Raw genomic sequence first — 14,356 nt, 5'->3', positions numbered from 1 at the left:
GCACTTTGGGAGGCCAAGGCAGTTGGATCTCTTGAGCCCAGGAGTTGGAGAGCAGCCTGGGCAACATAGTGAGACCCCCATCTCTACAAAACATACAAAAATTAGCCAGGCATGGTGGCATGCGCCTATAGTCCCAGCTACTTGGGATACTGAGGCAGGAGTATTGTTTGAGCCTGGGAGATTGAGGCTACAGTGGGCCATGATTACACCACTCCATTCTAGCCTGGGCGGCAGAGCAAGACTCTGGAAAAAAAAAAAAGTGCATATAAATCATCTGAAGATCTAGCTAAAATACAGATTCTGATTCAGTAAGTTGGGTAGGGCCTGAGATGCATTTCTGTACTGGCTCAGGAGTGATGCCAATATAGTTGGTCTTGGTTGGGCCCATGCTTCCTGTAGCAAGGTTCTAGAGAACTGGGCCTAATAAAAATTGGTCAGTAGTCAGATGACAACAGCCTGATTATAAAGTTCCCCATTAACAGTCATCAAACAGTTCAGCTAAAGGTTTCAGCATCTTTTGATGATCATCTGCCTAGATCAGTGGTTCTTAAAGGGGGGTCCCCAGATTTGCAGCATCAGTATCACTGGGGAATTTGTTAAAAATGCAAATTATTGGGCCCTACCGCTGATCTAATGAATCCGAACATTTGGAAAGAGAGCTGCAATCTGGATTTTAACGAGCTTTTCAGATGATTCTGATGCTTGGTAAAGTTTGAGAACCAGTGGCCTAGATCCATTTCTTGAGGATTACAAAATGGTAATTGTCTGATCCAGCATCCATTCTCCATTTATTAACTGGAATTCGTCTATAAAATTCTTTTTCTCATCAACCACTTGGTTACTCTGAGAAACAGTTTGTATAAGAAAGGCAAGATAAATGCTTGACTCCTTCCCTTTATTTATCAATTTTCAAAGTAATGAGTGAGGACTCCATCAACCACCAATGCTGACCAGTTAGGTTTAAATGGAGGGGGGATTTTTTGGGGGAGCATTTATATACTTGACATGTTTTATCTTTCTATTCATAATTCTTAATGTTCCCATCTTAGGTTGGTGTGAATCTCTTCAAGTTGCTTCCTACAACCCTTTAACAAAATCTCATTAGTCTTTTATAGCTTTGCTTTCTGGCACAAAAGTCGCTACCTCAACTTGTACATTTTCTGTCCCAGACCTAGAGTTGACCACTTCTCCAAGGAAGTGGTTCCTTTTAGTGAAGAATTGTATTTAGAGATCACAATCTGTGAGGATGGGGTATTCACTGCTACTGTGTTATCGCTGCTTCCAGGCCTTTTCATTGGCCAGAACTAGGAAATGCAAATGTTTTATGAAAAGAAATCATGAGTTCATACTGATATAGGCAAGTCTATCTTTTCACTCTAATGCTGAAAAATCTTGGTGCCTAATGACATTAATACAATTAATTTACTCTATCCTATAGTAGATTCAAATGACAATATCAACTTTCAGTTAAAAAGAAAACTATTAGGCCAGGCATGGTGGCTCACGCCTGTAATCCCAGCACTTTGGGAGGATGAGACAGGTGGATCACCTGAGGTCAGGAGTTTGAGACTAGCCTGGCCAACACGGTGAAACTCTGTCACTACTACAAATACAAAAAAATTAGCCAGGCATGGTGGCAGGCACCTGTAATCCCACCTACTTGGGAGGCTGAGGCAGGAGAATCGCTTGAACCTGGGGGGCAGAGGTTGCATTAAGCCGAGATTGCATCACTGCACTCTAGCCTGGGCAACAAGGGCAAAACTCAGTCTCAAAAAAAAAGAATTTTGCAGGTCTTCACATGGTTATGCCACCAAACTGATATAAAGCTAGAATCACTTATTTTAGTTTCCCAATTTTTTTTTTTTTTTGAGACGGAGTCTCATCTTTTTGCCCAGGCTGGAGTGCAGTGCCCTGATTTTGGCTCACTGCAACCTCCACCTCCGGGTTTCAAGCGATTCTGCTGCATCAGCCTCCCGAGTAGAGTAGCTGGGATTACAGGCGCCTGCCCCCACACCCGGCTAATTTTTGTATTTTTAGCCGAGATGGGGTTTTGCCATGTTGGCCAGGCTGGCAACATGACCTCAGGTGATCTGGCCTGCCTTGGCCTCCCATAGTGCTGGGATTACAGGCATGAGCCACCGGGCCCAGCCTTTAATTTAATTTTTAAATTTAAAACAATTATATGGTCCAAAGTCAAAACTATACCAAAGCTCTTTCACAGATGTGTCCCCTGCATCCTGTAACTCTCTCCCCCTATAGATAAGCATTTTTAACTAGTTTTTGGTTTACTTGTCCATTGTTTCTTTGGGGAAAAAAAATTAATCTAGCTAGCTATACACTATGTGCATATATATGTCCTCCCTTTTTAATATCTTTTTCATTATGATTTCACTAAGATTACTGGCCGTGATTTGGCTATCAAATTTGCAAGTTTTTCTCATTCCTTAAGATAAAACTCTTGTAAAATAAAGGCTTGTATTCAATTACACTAGTGTCTACACTTTTTCTTAGTATTGTTCCCCCTACCTTATAAATAGGCTTAAGTTACTATTTTCAGATCTGAAGATCATTTTCCTTGATAGAGAATATGTATTCTTTTCATCTTCGGTTAATATTATACAATAAAAATGAGTTCATCTGTTCTTTTCCTTTCTTGTTCAAAATACACCACCAACAAAACCATTTTAGATTGTACTGTATGTTCCCTATAACATTACTTAACAAAATAAATCATACCTTGGAAACACTGTGCTTTCTGTAAAATGTGGTGGTCCATTCACCATGTACAGTCCTTCTGATCCTCGGACTAAAGAAGTAAAATAAAAAGAACCACAATTACTTTGTTAATAAAGACTCAGTTAACACAAATGTCTTTTTTAAAAAAGCAGCTTTAGTCAAAATATTAATGAAATCATTAAATATTTCATTGAACTATAGAATATTAGCAACAAAAGGGCATATTTTCTTACTCTGTTACATAAAATCATATAATTGCTGAGAAATATGTAACTTTTTAAATAAAACTCGAAACTTTGTCACCACTGAAAGAAAGGCAGTTGTCTTGTGGTAAAGAGGACATGAATTCAGAGCCTGACCTAAGTTTATAACTGCCTGTGGAACCTTGGATACGTTACCACCTCTGAATCTGTGACCTAATCTGTAAAATGGAAATATTAGAACACAGGATAGCTGTATGCTTTATATAAAGTAACAAAAAAAGTATATGTTTAAAGTTTCTAGAAATATAAGGCAATATTAATATATTCACAATTTCTCAAACTAAGAGAACAAGTGGAATGAGACATATTCATTTATTAAGGCCCCAATGACAGTAATAGCCTAAAAAATTAAGTGGAAACAAAGTTCAAGATTAAATAATCATCTACAGAACTAGACTATACTTCTTATTTCTATGTTTAAATTTATTTATTTTATTTTTTTGAGACAGGGTCTTGCTGTCACCCAGGCTGTCACCCAGGCTGGAGTACAGTGGCATGATCAAGGCTCACTGCAACTTCAAACTCCTGGACTTAAGTGATGCTCCTGGCTCAGTTTCCCAAGTAGCTGGGACTACAGGCATGTGCCACCCTGCTTGGCTATTTTTTTTTTTTTTTTTTTTTTTTTTTTTGGTAGAGACAGAGTCTCACTGTTGCCCAGGCTGATCTCGAACTCCTGGGCTAAGGCAATCCTCCCTCCTCAGCCTCTCAAAGTGCTGAGATTACAGGTGTGAGCCACCGCACCTAGCCTAGACTATACTTTTTTAAATGGTTGAATTAAATGCTTCTAAAGCTGAACCAAATAAATAGATTCATTTAGTCAACAAATGCTTAGTGGGAAAAAAACGAACAAACTACCTCCTAGGCCCTGTGTTGAACATTGGCGAAATAATAGGAAAGAAAATCAGCCTTGTCTCTGACCTCATTGAACTTTGCAAACAGTAATCAAATAATTGGCCAAATATACGGAATCGTATACCTGTGTTTAGTCCTTCAAAGGAAAGGTATATGGTACCACTGAGGGTATAAAAGAGAGTTTTAACCTAAAAATGGAAGGTTAGGGAAAGCATCCTTACGTGTTTTGTATACTGAGATGTAAAGGATCAATGGCAGTTAACAAGCAAGGAGAACAGTAACAAGTGCAAAAACCCCATGGAAAGAAAAATGACAGAGCGTCAAGGGGATGGAAAGAAGGCCTGTGTGGCTAGAGGATGATGAAGCTGGAAAACAAAATAGGGCTCAGGCTAGGCGTGGTGGCTCACACCTGTAATCCCAGTACTTTGGGAGGCCGAGGCAGGCAGATGGCTTGAGCCCAGGAATTCAAGACCAGCCTGGGCAACATAGGGAGATGCTGTCTCTACAAAAATTAGCTGGGCACGGTGGCACATGCCTGTAGTCCCAGCTATTCGCACGGCTGAGGCAGGAGGATCACCTGGACTTGGGAAGTCAAGGCCACAGTGAACCATGATCATGTCACCCACCACCAAGCCATGTTAAGTTTTATATTTCTTGTAGAGACGAGGTTTCACTACATTGCCTAGGCTGGTCTTAAACTCCTCAGCTCAAGCAATCCAATCTGCTTCCCTCAGCCTTCCAAAGTGCTGGGATTACAGCTGTAAGCCACCTGGCCCAAACTGACATTTTGTACTTCTAAGATGCCTTGCTAGATTTAATTAGTTTTTCTATTAAATAAATTTAATAAAAGCATATACAGTTTAATTTACTCCTGATAAGCTGTGATACAAAGTTTATTAGAAAAAACACAAAATCAGGTCCATAACAGAACATAAACTGTTTTAAACTAATAAAAGCAAAAATAAATAGGGACTAAAAAACTTCTCAATACTGAAACAATTTTTTTCTACATGTAACTTTCTAACAAGGAATCCTTTTTAGTTACAAGTATCTGTGAAACTAAATACAATGCGTAGTTAGCTTAATATAGTATATTCTGAGTTTGTGTGATTCCCTGTTTTTAGTGATTTCCCTCTTCAATCAAATAGGATTGGCAATATGTTCTAGCAGAAAGAAAAATCTAGAATGCAAGCAGTTCTTTTCATTAAGACGACAAATAAACGCCAGTTTCACACAGTAGCTGTGTGAAATACATTAAACATCTACATAATCTTTTCCAAGCTTACTAGCCTTTTTAGACATTCATATACTATTTATTACTCTAGGCCTGAGTTAGAGAGAGAAAAACACAGGGCTTCAATAAACAAGGATCCCATGGCAGGGGTGTAGTCATCTTTAAAATACGATACTTTTCCCAACTCTTACATTCACTGAACTATGTATTAGTTTAGGAAAATCACTCAATTTTGAATAAATTATCTCTGTGACTTCAACTGGTCAAGCAGATTAGACAATGTGAATTTCACGTAATGGACATTGCTGTTTTATGTGCCTAGCACCCAGCTCCTCTTCTTTAGGAGGCGCTCATTTTCTTTTCAGGAGTATCGAGGAGTGGGAAGATAATTTAGTCCTGACTACATGATTAAAAGCTGACTGATACAAAGGTGAGCCAAGCAAAGTCAAAGGCAGCTAGCCTTGAGATTTTTGCTGAGACTACTGGCAAAAATGTGTTCTTTCCTTTGGAGCTGGGCATTTGGTTGAATGTCAGTTTAAAGATGAATTTAATCTGGAGGAAAGCAAGAACCTACAGATGAAGAAAAACAGATTTCTGGCCAGGTATGGTGGCTCACACCTGTAATCCCAGCACTTTGGGAGGCAGAGGCGGGTGGCTCACCCGAGGACAGGAGTTCAAGACCAACCTGACCAACATGGTGAAACCCCAACTCTACTAAAAATGCAAAATTAGCTGGGCGTGGTGGTGCACGCCTGTAATCCCAGCTACTCAGGAGGCTGAGGCAGAAGAATTGCTTGAACTTGGGAGGTGGAGGTTGCAGTGAGCCAAGATCACGCCATTGCACTCCAGCCTGGGCAACAAGAGCGAAACTATCTCAAAAAAAAAAAAGAAAGAAAGAAAGAAAGAAAGAAAAACAGATTTCTGAAGCCATGTGCGTATCTGGATCTAGCAGTACTGAGGCTTTTAGGTTATACGAGTTTAAAAAAAAAAATCCCCTTTTCACCTGCTTTGGCTTGTCACTCCCAATTAAGAGTTGGGGTTAACAAAATTTACTGGCTAATCTGCAAATTATTCACAGCTCTAAAATCCCACGAGTCTAAATTTAACAAAAGATTTTGGAAGTAAAATAATCTATTGTTGAATGAAATATGTACATTGAGAATGTTTAAAAGATTAAACAGTTTGTTCTAGTGAAAGAAAAATGGACCACAGAGTTGAACAATCTGAATAAGTATAATCCTAATCCTGCCAATTTGCAGTGTGAATCGGACCACTTAATCTCTCTGGGCCTCTAAGAATATGAGAATATGAAGAGTAGACTGAACAGACAACATTTAAGCTCTTACAAAGTCCCTGATTTTAAGCACTGTAAGACAATTGTCATCCTTGGTTAATTTACTATAAAGTGGCTATCCTTCATTAATTTAAAAGGATAGTCTAAACAGACAAATCTAATCTAGATCTCTTGTATGCACAGTTCAAAATAGGGTTTGCGCTCTTATGAGGCTCTAATGCCCCCACTGATCTGACAGGAGGGGAAGCTCAAGTGGTAATGCTTGCCCAGTACCAGTCCGGCCCAGGGGGTTGGGGACCCCTGATTTAGAGTATCTATTGTCTACCAGGCACTTCACTAGTACTGAGAAGACAGATATGAATAAGACCCTGTCGCTGACACTGAAGGACTCACAGTCTAGCAGGGGAGAAAGGCAAGTGAATGTCTAATTATCCTACTTAGTAAGTGAAATAAAATTTCAAATATATTTCAGGTACAAAAATAGCCCAGGAAGTGACTGACTCTATCTGGGTAGAGTGACGAAAGGCTTCACAGAGCAATGACATCTAAAATGAATTTTAATTTCAACAGATGAAAAAGAGTTTGCCAAATCAACAAGAGGCATAGGATAGTACTAGACTGAAGAAACAGGTTGTTCAAAGGGACTCAGAAGCAGTTCAGTATTGATGGAGCACAAAATAAGATGGGATGGCAAGGAAATAAATGAGTCTCAAGAGCAATTCAAGGATTATAAATGGTTACATAACTATGCTACATAGGATGGAATCTACCCTGTAAGCAGAGAGGAACTACCTACTGTAGGCATTTTTAAAGGAGGGGTTATTTATCAGATTTTAGAATGTAATTTTTTCATTAGAGTTCAAATAAGCATTTAGTATTAAAAATTGTGAATAACAAGCTACCTTTACGAACCTAAAAAAAAATTTATTATATAACTTTGCCTTTTAAACAGTCTTTGCCTGGCATATTATCTAGCAGATTATACTCGGCGTTTGATAAATGATGACTAAACTGCAGAAGACAGACTGAGCATCAGTGGGCATGGCGCTTAATAACAAAGATTTTAAGATGTAAAAATAGAAATGTAGACTGGCAAAAAGTGCAAAAATGTTTTAAGGTTCCTTTCGGGGGGGCGAAGGGAGGGAATAGCCTCCCTCCTTAAATGCAGACAACCTTTCTCTTAATGACTTTTTCCTTCTATATAGTTATCAGAACTTAACCAAAGCCTTCTTTTCCTTCCCGACTCTCTTTTCCTTACGTAATACTCATATGCAGACTCTTAGCCACACCCTAGTAAAGCAACTTCCCCAGCATTTTCCAATCTAAGTTTATTATCTCCTCCAACACTACAGTCTTTAGCTTCAAAATTTCAAGAGTCCTCTAATGTTCTATTTCTAATATGCTCATAACCATTTCAAAATCAAATGTTGCTAGAATATCTCTATCATGCTCACTGCTACACCCTCTCCCAACCACACCTTCATCATTTGAAACCTGCATTACAGCTCCACTCTCCCTATTCAGTCCTACAAACCTCATTAAGGCAGGAAGGCCAGAATCTGGAATTACTTAAGTCCAGGTGTATTTAAAGTGCGTGATCATTCTAGAGGACTAACTCATGTTTGTCTTTGTTCTTATTGTAGACCTAAATGACTTCACAAGGGCCTGTGTAACACCAGTATTGCAGACCCATGTGCCACAAATTCAATTAGCACATTGTTTTTCTCCCCCTTCTTCTATTTCTGTAGAAGATGAATCCGCAGGCAAGAATGATGGATGGGTGAAAGGGAGGGGGAATACGAAAGCCCAGAGGCGGAGACTTCACTTCCGATTGCCACGCTACATCAAAAAAGCCAACAGTCTGGCCTTTCCGCAAGCCACAAGAAAAGGCAGATCAGACTCCCCGGCTCCTCGGGTAGTTCTCAAAGGCAAAGACAAAAATAAGAAACTAGTCTGAAGAAAGAGAGTCCCTCGCTTCTTCAGAACTCACCTGTCAAGAGCGGCGTGGACGGCGCCATGTTGTCCCGGAAAGAGAAACCGCTCGGGTGAGAGTTCACCAGGGCCGAACCCGGCCCCTACACGTCTCCTCATGCGTGGAGACAGCGAATTGGTGTTTCCGGAGCCATCAGCCTCGGGGCCAATTCACTTCCGGTTACGGAGTGACGCGGAAAAGGCGCCCGAACGCGCACGCGCAAATCTAGGGCGACGCTTGACAGAGCTTGGGAGGGTGCGCCTGCTTTCGCCCTCCTTCTCCAGCGGGAGGGGCGCGCACTTCCGCGGGGCGGAGTCCGTCTAGTGCTGACGTTGGCAGCCGAACCCAAAGTAGATCGAGGCGGCGGGCTGCACATTCCCGTTGTTGCGTTGCGTTTCCTTCCTCTTTCACTCCGCGCTCACGGCGGCGGCCAAAGCGGCGGCGACGGCGGCGCGAGAACGACCCGGCGGCCAGTTCTCTTCCTCCTGCGCACCTGCCCCGCTCGGTCAGTCAGTCGGCGGCCGGCGCCCGGCTTGTGCTCAGACGTCGCGCTTGCGGCGCCCAGGCCCAGCGGCCGTAGCTAGCGTCTGGCCTGAGAACCTCGGCGCTCCGGCGGTGCGGGCACCACGAGCCTCGCCTCGCAGCGGCTCCAGAGGAGGCAGGCGAGTGAGCGAGTCCGAGGGGTGGCCGGGGCAGGTGGTGGCGCCGCGAAGATGGTCGCCAAGCAGAGGATCCGTATGGCCAACGAGAAGCACAGCAAGAACATCACCCAGCGCGGCAACGTCGCCAAGACCTCGGTAAGGAAAGAGCGGGCGCCCCTCTGCGTTCCGCAGCCGGAGCTGAGTCCGGGTCCCTGGGACCGCGTCGCGTTTTCTCCCGGATCCGGCCGACCGTGGGCTGGTGCCGTGGAGGGGTAGGGGCCCGAGTGTGCGAGCCGCCAGAATGTGGGGGTTCGGGAACGGAAGGGGAGACCTGTGAGTTGAGGGGGCCGGCGACCGGCGTGCAGGCGTGGGAGCCTGGGGTCCGAGTGGTTTCTCTGCATCTGAAATGGTGGATTTTCGCTTTTGCAGAGAAATGCCCCCGAAGAGAAGGCGTCTGTAGGACCCTGGTTATTGGCTCTCTTCATTTTTGTTGTCTGTGGTTCTGGTAAGTGGCTTGGGGGCTCCCATCAGGTAGAGTCTTGGGTTGAAAGGACTTGGGATGACGTGGTGACCGGTCAGTAGTGAGTCCTACCTGCGTAGTTCTCAACCCACCTGCCGAGGACTCCACATAATTCTGTTTCGTCTGAACCAAATTACTTGTTCCACATATGCACAGAGGGTGGTGCTCCAGAAACTTCTCCCAGCTTAATTTGTACTCACAGGAGATCAAAAAGGAGGTCAGGTCTTGGTAATGATCCAGTTGGAATAAATGTTAAGACCGGACAAAACCTAACGAAATGAGAATTTAGAATGTTTTGTAACTCCATTATCAGTCTTTGCAAAGAAAATTATAAATATGTACTATAGATGTTAGAACTTGATTTAACATATACCAGAATCTAATGTCTTAATGTCAAAATTGAGTATATTTTATAAAATAAAGCTTGTGCAAAGAATTGATTCACTATAGAGGAAATGTACCTGATTGGCATTTTAATGTGTGAGTCAAATGTTTTTAGGTTAATAAAAGAAACGTTTGATACATGGTTTAAAAAAAAAAGTGTCGGGGTAGCCTGCTGTAAGAGTAACAGACACTTGCCTTTGCAAATAGATTACAAAAAAAAGGTCTTTCCTCTCTTCATTTATCATTTTAATATGCAAGCTGTTAATATTGAAGTAGATGTTTGTTTTCCACATTCTAAAATTACTGAGATTTCTGTTTAACGTTTCACTTTGCCTTTCTTCTTCACTTACCAATTGGAAGCTTTCCTGATAAATGGATGAGAGCCAAGCAGTTTATATAACCTGAAGATGATTGAATTTCAGCTTTGTGAGAATGAGGAAACATGCATGTGTTACAGGCCAGGCCTTAAAAGGATGCTTATAAACCAAAATAATTCTATGCTGGAAAAACCTGTTGGCTTTGGTGCTTTAAGTTCTTTGTAAAATGATTACTTATCTGCAAGTTCTCTTGGATACTTAGACATAAAGTTCAGCGAAGCTAAGATAAAAAAATAACTCAGGGATATTTCATTGTTTTATTTATTCAGACAGGCCTGTCTTCACTTCTTATTATACTGAAGTTATGTACCATTTGCAAATGTAAGAGTACCTTTGGATTCTTCAGCTACCTTAATAAATATTTGTTAGACACCAGACCTGTTTTATTCAAAGCTTATTTTAATATTTGCTCTTTCTTTTTACAGCAATTTTCCAGATTATTCAAAGTATCAGGATGGGCATGTGAAGTGACTGACCTTAAGATGTTTCCATTCTCCTGTGAATTTTAACTTGAACTCATTCCTGATGTTTGATACCCTGGTTGAAAACAATTCAGTAAAGCATCCTGCCTCAGAATGACTTTCCTATCATGCTTCATGTGTCATTCCAAGGTTTCTTCATGAGTCATTCCAAGTTTTCTAGTCCATACCACAGTGCCTTGCAAAAAACACCACATGAATAAAGCAATAAAATTTGATTGTTAAGATACAGTAGTGGACCCTACTTATTCAGTCAATTAAGAGTAAGTTTTTTTATGTGGTTATTAAAACAGTATGAACAATTAGTCTAACTCTGCATAGACAGGGTCTAGATTTTGTTAACCCTAATGTATAACTGCAGTTAGCTTAAATTACAATTTGAAGTCTTGTGGTTTTTATATAGCTAGGCACTTTATTACTCTTTTGAACTGAAAGCACACTCCCTTATAGGTTCATGTAACTGTCCTGTAATAAGGTGCTTATAAATGGAACAACTACACAGCCTAGTTTTGCCACAACCTTTAGCATCTAAAAATTTTTAAAAGCTTCTAAATGTCTAATATAAAGGGAGATGCTTATAGCCACAACATCTATTTTACCAATATTGTTTCCATTACACTACCTTGGATTTTGCATGAATGAGTATAGTAACCCAAGATGCCATAAAAAAAAACTTGATCGTTTTCTGACTTAATCAGTTACTGTGGTTTCACTAAAAGCTACCGTGGTGGAGTGAAGTCAGTCAGGGAAGGTTTGTTTATGTTACATTTATTTCACCAGAACTATTTTAATATATCAAAGGGGTTTACTATGCCAAACAAAATTCTAGGGAAAAATACTGCTAAAAATGGATGCCTCATCAGAACATGCTGTTGAGTCCAATGTGCCATAAGACATTTTAGCATGTTAAATAGCACTTTTAATAGCAAAAAAAGGCACATCAACTGCGAAGTTATCCTTAGTTTGGAAGTGCTTTTTCTAGATTAATGATTTTTTCAATCATTAGGGTACTAGACACATCAGCCTAAAGTGGCATCTGGAATTGAATGGATTTACTGATAATGATCAGTCTTTAGTCTTCCCTTTGTTATATGACTTTATAGGTTATGATTGATCAAATTTACGTTTTACTAATGGTAAGGGTGAGGGTCATAGGGCAGGTTTTGGGTTTTCTAGTACTGTTGAAAACTGCAAGTATTGGCTGTTTGTATACTTAGCCATAACTTGGTGAAAAAAAACCTGAGCAGTGTCTATGTATTAATGCGTTGGAAAGAAAGCTGCTTGTGTTTGCTTTGTTAATTGCCTCAGGATATTTCTTTTAAAATAAGCTGTTTTAAGAGGAACAGAAGGGAAATCTGCTACCTAGTCTATACACAGCGTGAACCTCACAGGGGGCTTCTGATACCCTCAAACATGGAGAACAGTAAGGGAGCAGAGTGGTTAAGGACTTTCAGGAACTTAACTATTCTGGAATAAGAAATGAATCAACTGACCTTGGGCCAGCAGGTTTTTAACTAAATTGTTACTTGCCTTTCTCACCCAGTTAATCAGTCTCTGTACTTGTTTCCCTTTTTGAAACAAGTGTCTTGGTTAACTAATTCTGTTTTATGGTTGTGCTAAATTCATAGCAGGTGCCTTATTCTTTGCTTTTAGTCAAACCATTCCATATCAGAATTTTCCTTGGTTTACTATAGATATTTGGCTTTAAGTTGTTGTGTTTTTTAATGTACAATGTTCTGATAAATTTGACTGTTAAATTGCTATAGCTAGCAATCATTTTACATATGTAAAATTGCATTCCCTTTGTATTTCATGTGTAATTCACCAATTAAGTGCATTTTATATTCAGGTTGGATTATGCATGTTTAGGTAAACGAAAGCTGTGTCTTACTTGATTTATTCTTTAAAAATAAAGTTCCCTGAATATTTGATGCTTTTCTTCCAAAAGGAAATGATTTTACAGTTATCTGAGTGTACCTTTTATAGTTAGTAGAAAATGATTTTAAAGAATGTTTAGTATTGTACTTAAATGGTATGCAGAGGCACAGATGTAAGGTTTATAACTGGAAATAGGTGGTAAGAAAAATATATAGAAAGCACAATGATTTGAATATTTTTCCACTTAGGATTTCCTAATCTCCTTGTCATCCAATTCAAGCTCAAGATGAAGCACAATTCTTTGATCTCCCTTTGCCAGTTGAATTTTATAGATCATCTAATGTTGAGCACAGTATGAGAATAAATATTGGGGTTGTCAACATTACTCAGTTACTCTTTGTGGTTTAGCTCTAACATTTCAACAAGTTGTCAATTATTGTATCTGTTGGGTTGTATATAATGTTGCTCAAAATAATTAAGTGGACTTCCAAAAATAAGATTTCCATTGTAACAGGATGCATTGTAATGGGCTTTTGACTTACATTAAAGAAATGTGGATAGTCAACTGCAGGGCCATGACTCTTCTCACTGAGGTTACTGGAGTTCTGTTGGTACAAAGGACGACCATGGAGAGCTGGATTATGTTCCTGGGCTTAGTAGGTTCACCAGCAAAACTTTATTGTGCTTTATTTGTGAAACTTAGAGCATCAGATTCTCCATTTAGAAATTGTTCTTAAGTTTGATTTGCCTTTAGTTGCCTTTGTAGTTTTTTAATTTATTTTTTAGATGCAAACCCTAACTTCAAGAGGTAGGAGTTGATTGGCTTCAACAGCAAACTCTATGGCACTCCCTCAGAGAAGCATTTCCTGTCTAAACTTACTTAGTACCACAGTAGCTACTTGTACTACTTTATTTTCAAATTGAATTAGGACACATGTCCTTATTTAGAAAGAGGATTAATGAGCAATAAAAGGCTAGAAATTAAGGGAAAAATTAACTGCCTAGGCTTAGGTAATTCAAAGTAAATATATATCACAGAAACAAAGAAGGGACATGGAAAATTTAATCCAACTGCTTCAATTCACAGATAAACAAAAACATGCATTTTAGTCAGTGAACAATTTATATGCCAGGTATGGAACTGTGAATACATAGTCCTGACACTGAAATATCTCAGACCAGTAGAGAAGGAACAGACAAAATGAAAGCATAACTACAATTGTAATAAGTATGTCAAAGGACAAGTAAAACCAGATAAATTTTTTTTGTTGTTTTTTGTTTTTTTCAATCACAGAGCTAATTGGGGGAGAGCAGAAATGAACCAAAGTTTCTTGTACTTTATGGTAATAGGAATGATTGCAAAACTTACACTTAGAACACTTCTGTTTTCACGAGCTCTTTGCTTCTGCTTTTACAGAAATTCTTTAATTTTTTTTAAATTGCCAATTTGAAGGAAAAAGGAATCTGTCCTTTTATGGGTGCATTTAAAAAAAAAAACTAGTGACAAATTTACTATTGGTGCTCCCTGTACAGCACAAAAATGCAAGGGCTAGTAATGTTACCACTGTGATACATTTAAGGTTACATTTTTAAAAATTATTTTGCTAGAGTTTTTAATAATTTTTCATCTGGGCCAGGCGCGGTGCCTCACGCTTGTAATCCCAGCACTTTGGGAGGCCGAGGTGGGTGGATCACCTCAAGTCAGGAGTTCGAGACCAGCTTGGCC

The 14,356-nt window shown here is 39.9% G+C and overlaps 2 protein-coding genes across 4 annotated transcripts in view; one reads left to right on the top strand and one right to left on the bottom strand.

The window, feature by feature from the left end:
* EIF2A (eukaryotic translation initiation factor 2A) overlaps window positions 1-9,070 on the bottom strand; it is a 38,196-nt gene extending 29,126 nt beyond the window's left edge. For 2 of the 3 annotated variants that reach the window (XM_009446683.4, XM_063807272.1), the window contains exons 1-2: window positions 8,370-8,509; window positions 2,737-2,806 (exon numbers count right to left, since the gene is read on the bottom strand). In XM_009446683.4, the coding sequence (XP_009444958.1) occupies window positions 2,737-2,806; window positions 8,370-8,397 (98 nt within the window). In that variant the 5' untranslated portion in view covers window positions 8,398-8,509. Of the gene's footprint in view, window positions 1-2,736; window positions 2,807-8,369 lie in introns of all 3 variants that reach the window. The other variant, XM_001143578.7, reaches the window with a different exon arrangement.
* On the top strand, window positions 8,670-13,195 carry SERP1 (stress associated endoplasmic reticulum protein 1). The gene is made up of 3 exons (XM_016942157.4): window positions 8,670-9,148; window positions 9,422-9,497; window positions 10,699-13,195. The coding sequence occupies exons 1-3, from the start codon at window positions 9,065-9,067 to the stop codon at window positions 10,737-10,739; spliced, it is 201 nt and encodes a 66-aa protein (XP_016797646.1). The 5' UTR covers window positions 8,670-9,064; the 3' UTR covers window positions 10,740-13,195.
* The last annotated feature ends 1,161 nt before the right edge of the window (window positions 13,196-14,356 follow it).

The sequence above is a fragment of the Pan troglodytes genome, chromosome 2 (assembly GCF_028858775.2).
Source record: "Pan troglodytes isolate AG18354 chromosome 2, NHGRI_mPanTro3-v2.0_pri, whole genome shotgun sequence".
Taxonomy (NCBI): Eukaryota; Metazoa; Chordata; class Mammalia; order Primates; family Hominidae; genus Pan; species Pan troglodytes.
Note: the sequence above shows the minus strand (reverse complement) of the source record. Positions and strands in the feature narration are given on the sequence as shown.

Excerpts from the sequence above, each read along its gene's own strand:
- SERP1 (XM_016942157.4), top strand. The coding sequence starts at position 9,065 with ATGGTCGCCAAGCAGAGGATCCGTATGGCCAACGAGAAGCACAGCAAG. Across the intron at positions 9,149-9,421 it reads GCAACGTCGCCAAGACCTCG|AGAAATGCCCCCGAAGAGAA; the intron begins GTAAGGAAAGAG and ends TCGCTTTTGCAG. Across the intron at positions 9,498-10,698 it reads TTTTGTTGTCTGTGGTTCTG|CAATTTTCCAGATTATTCAA; the intron begins GTAAGTGGCTTG and ends TTCTTTTTACAG.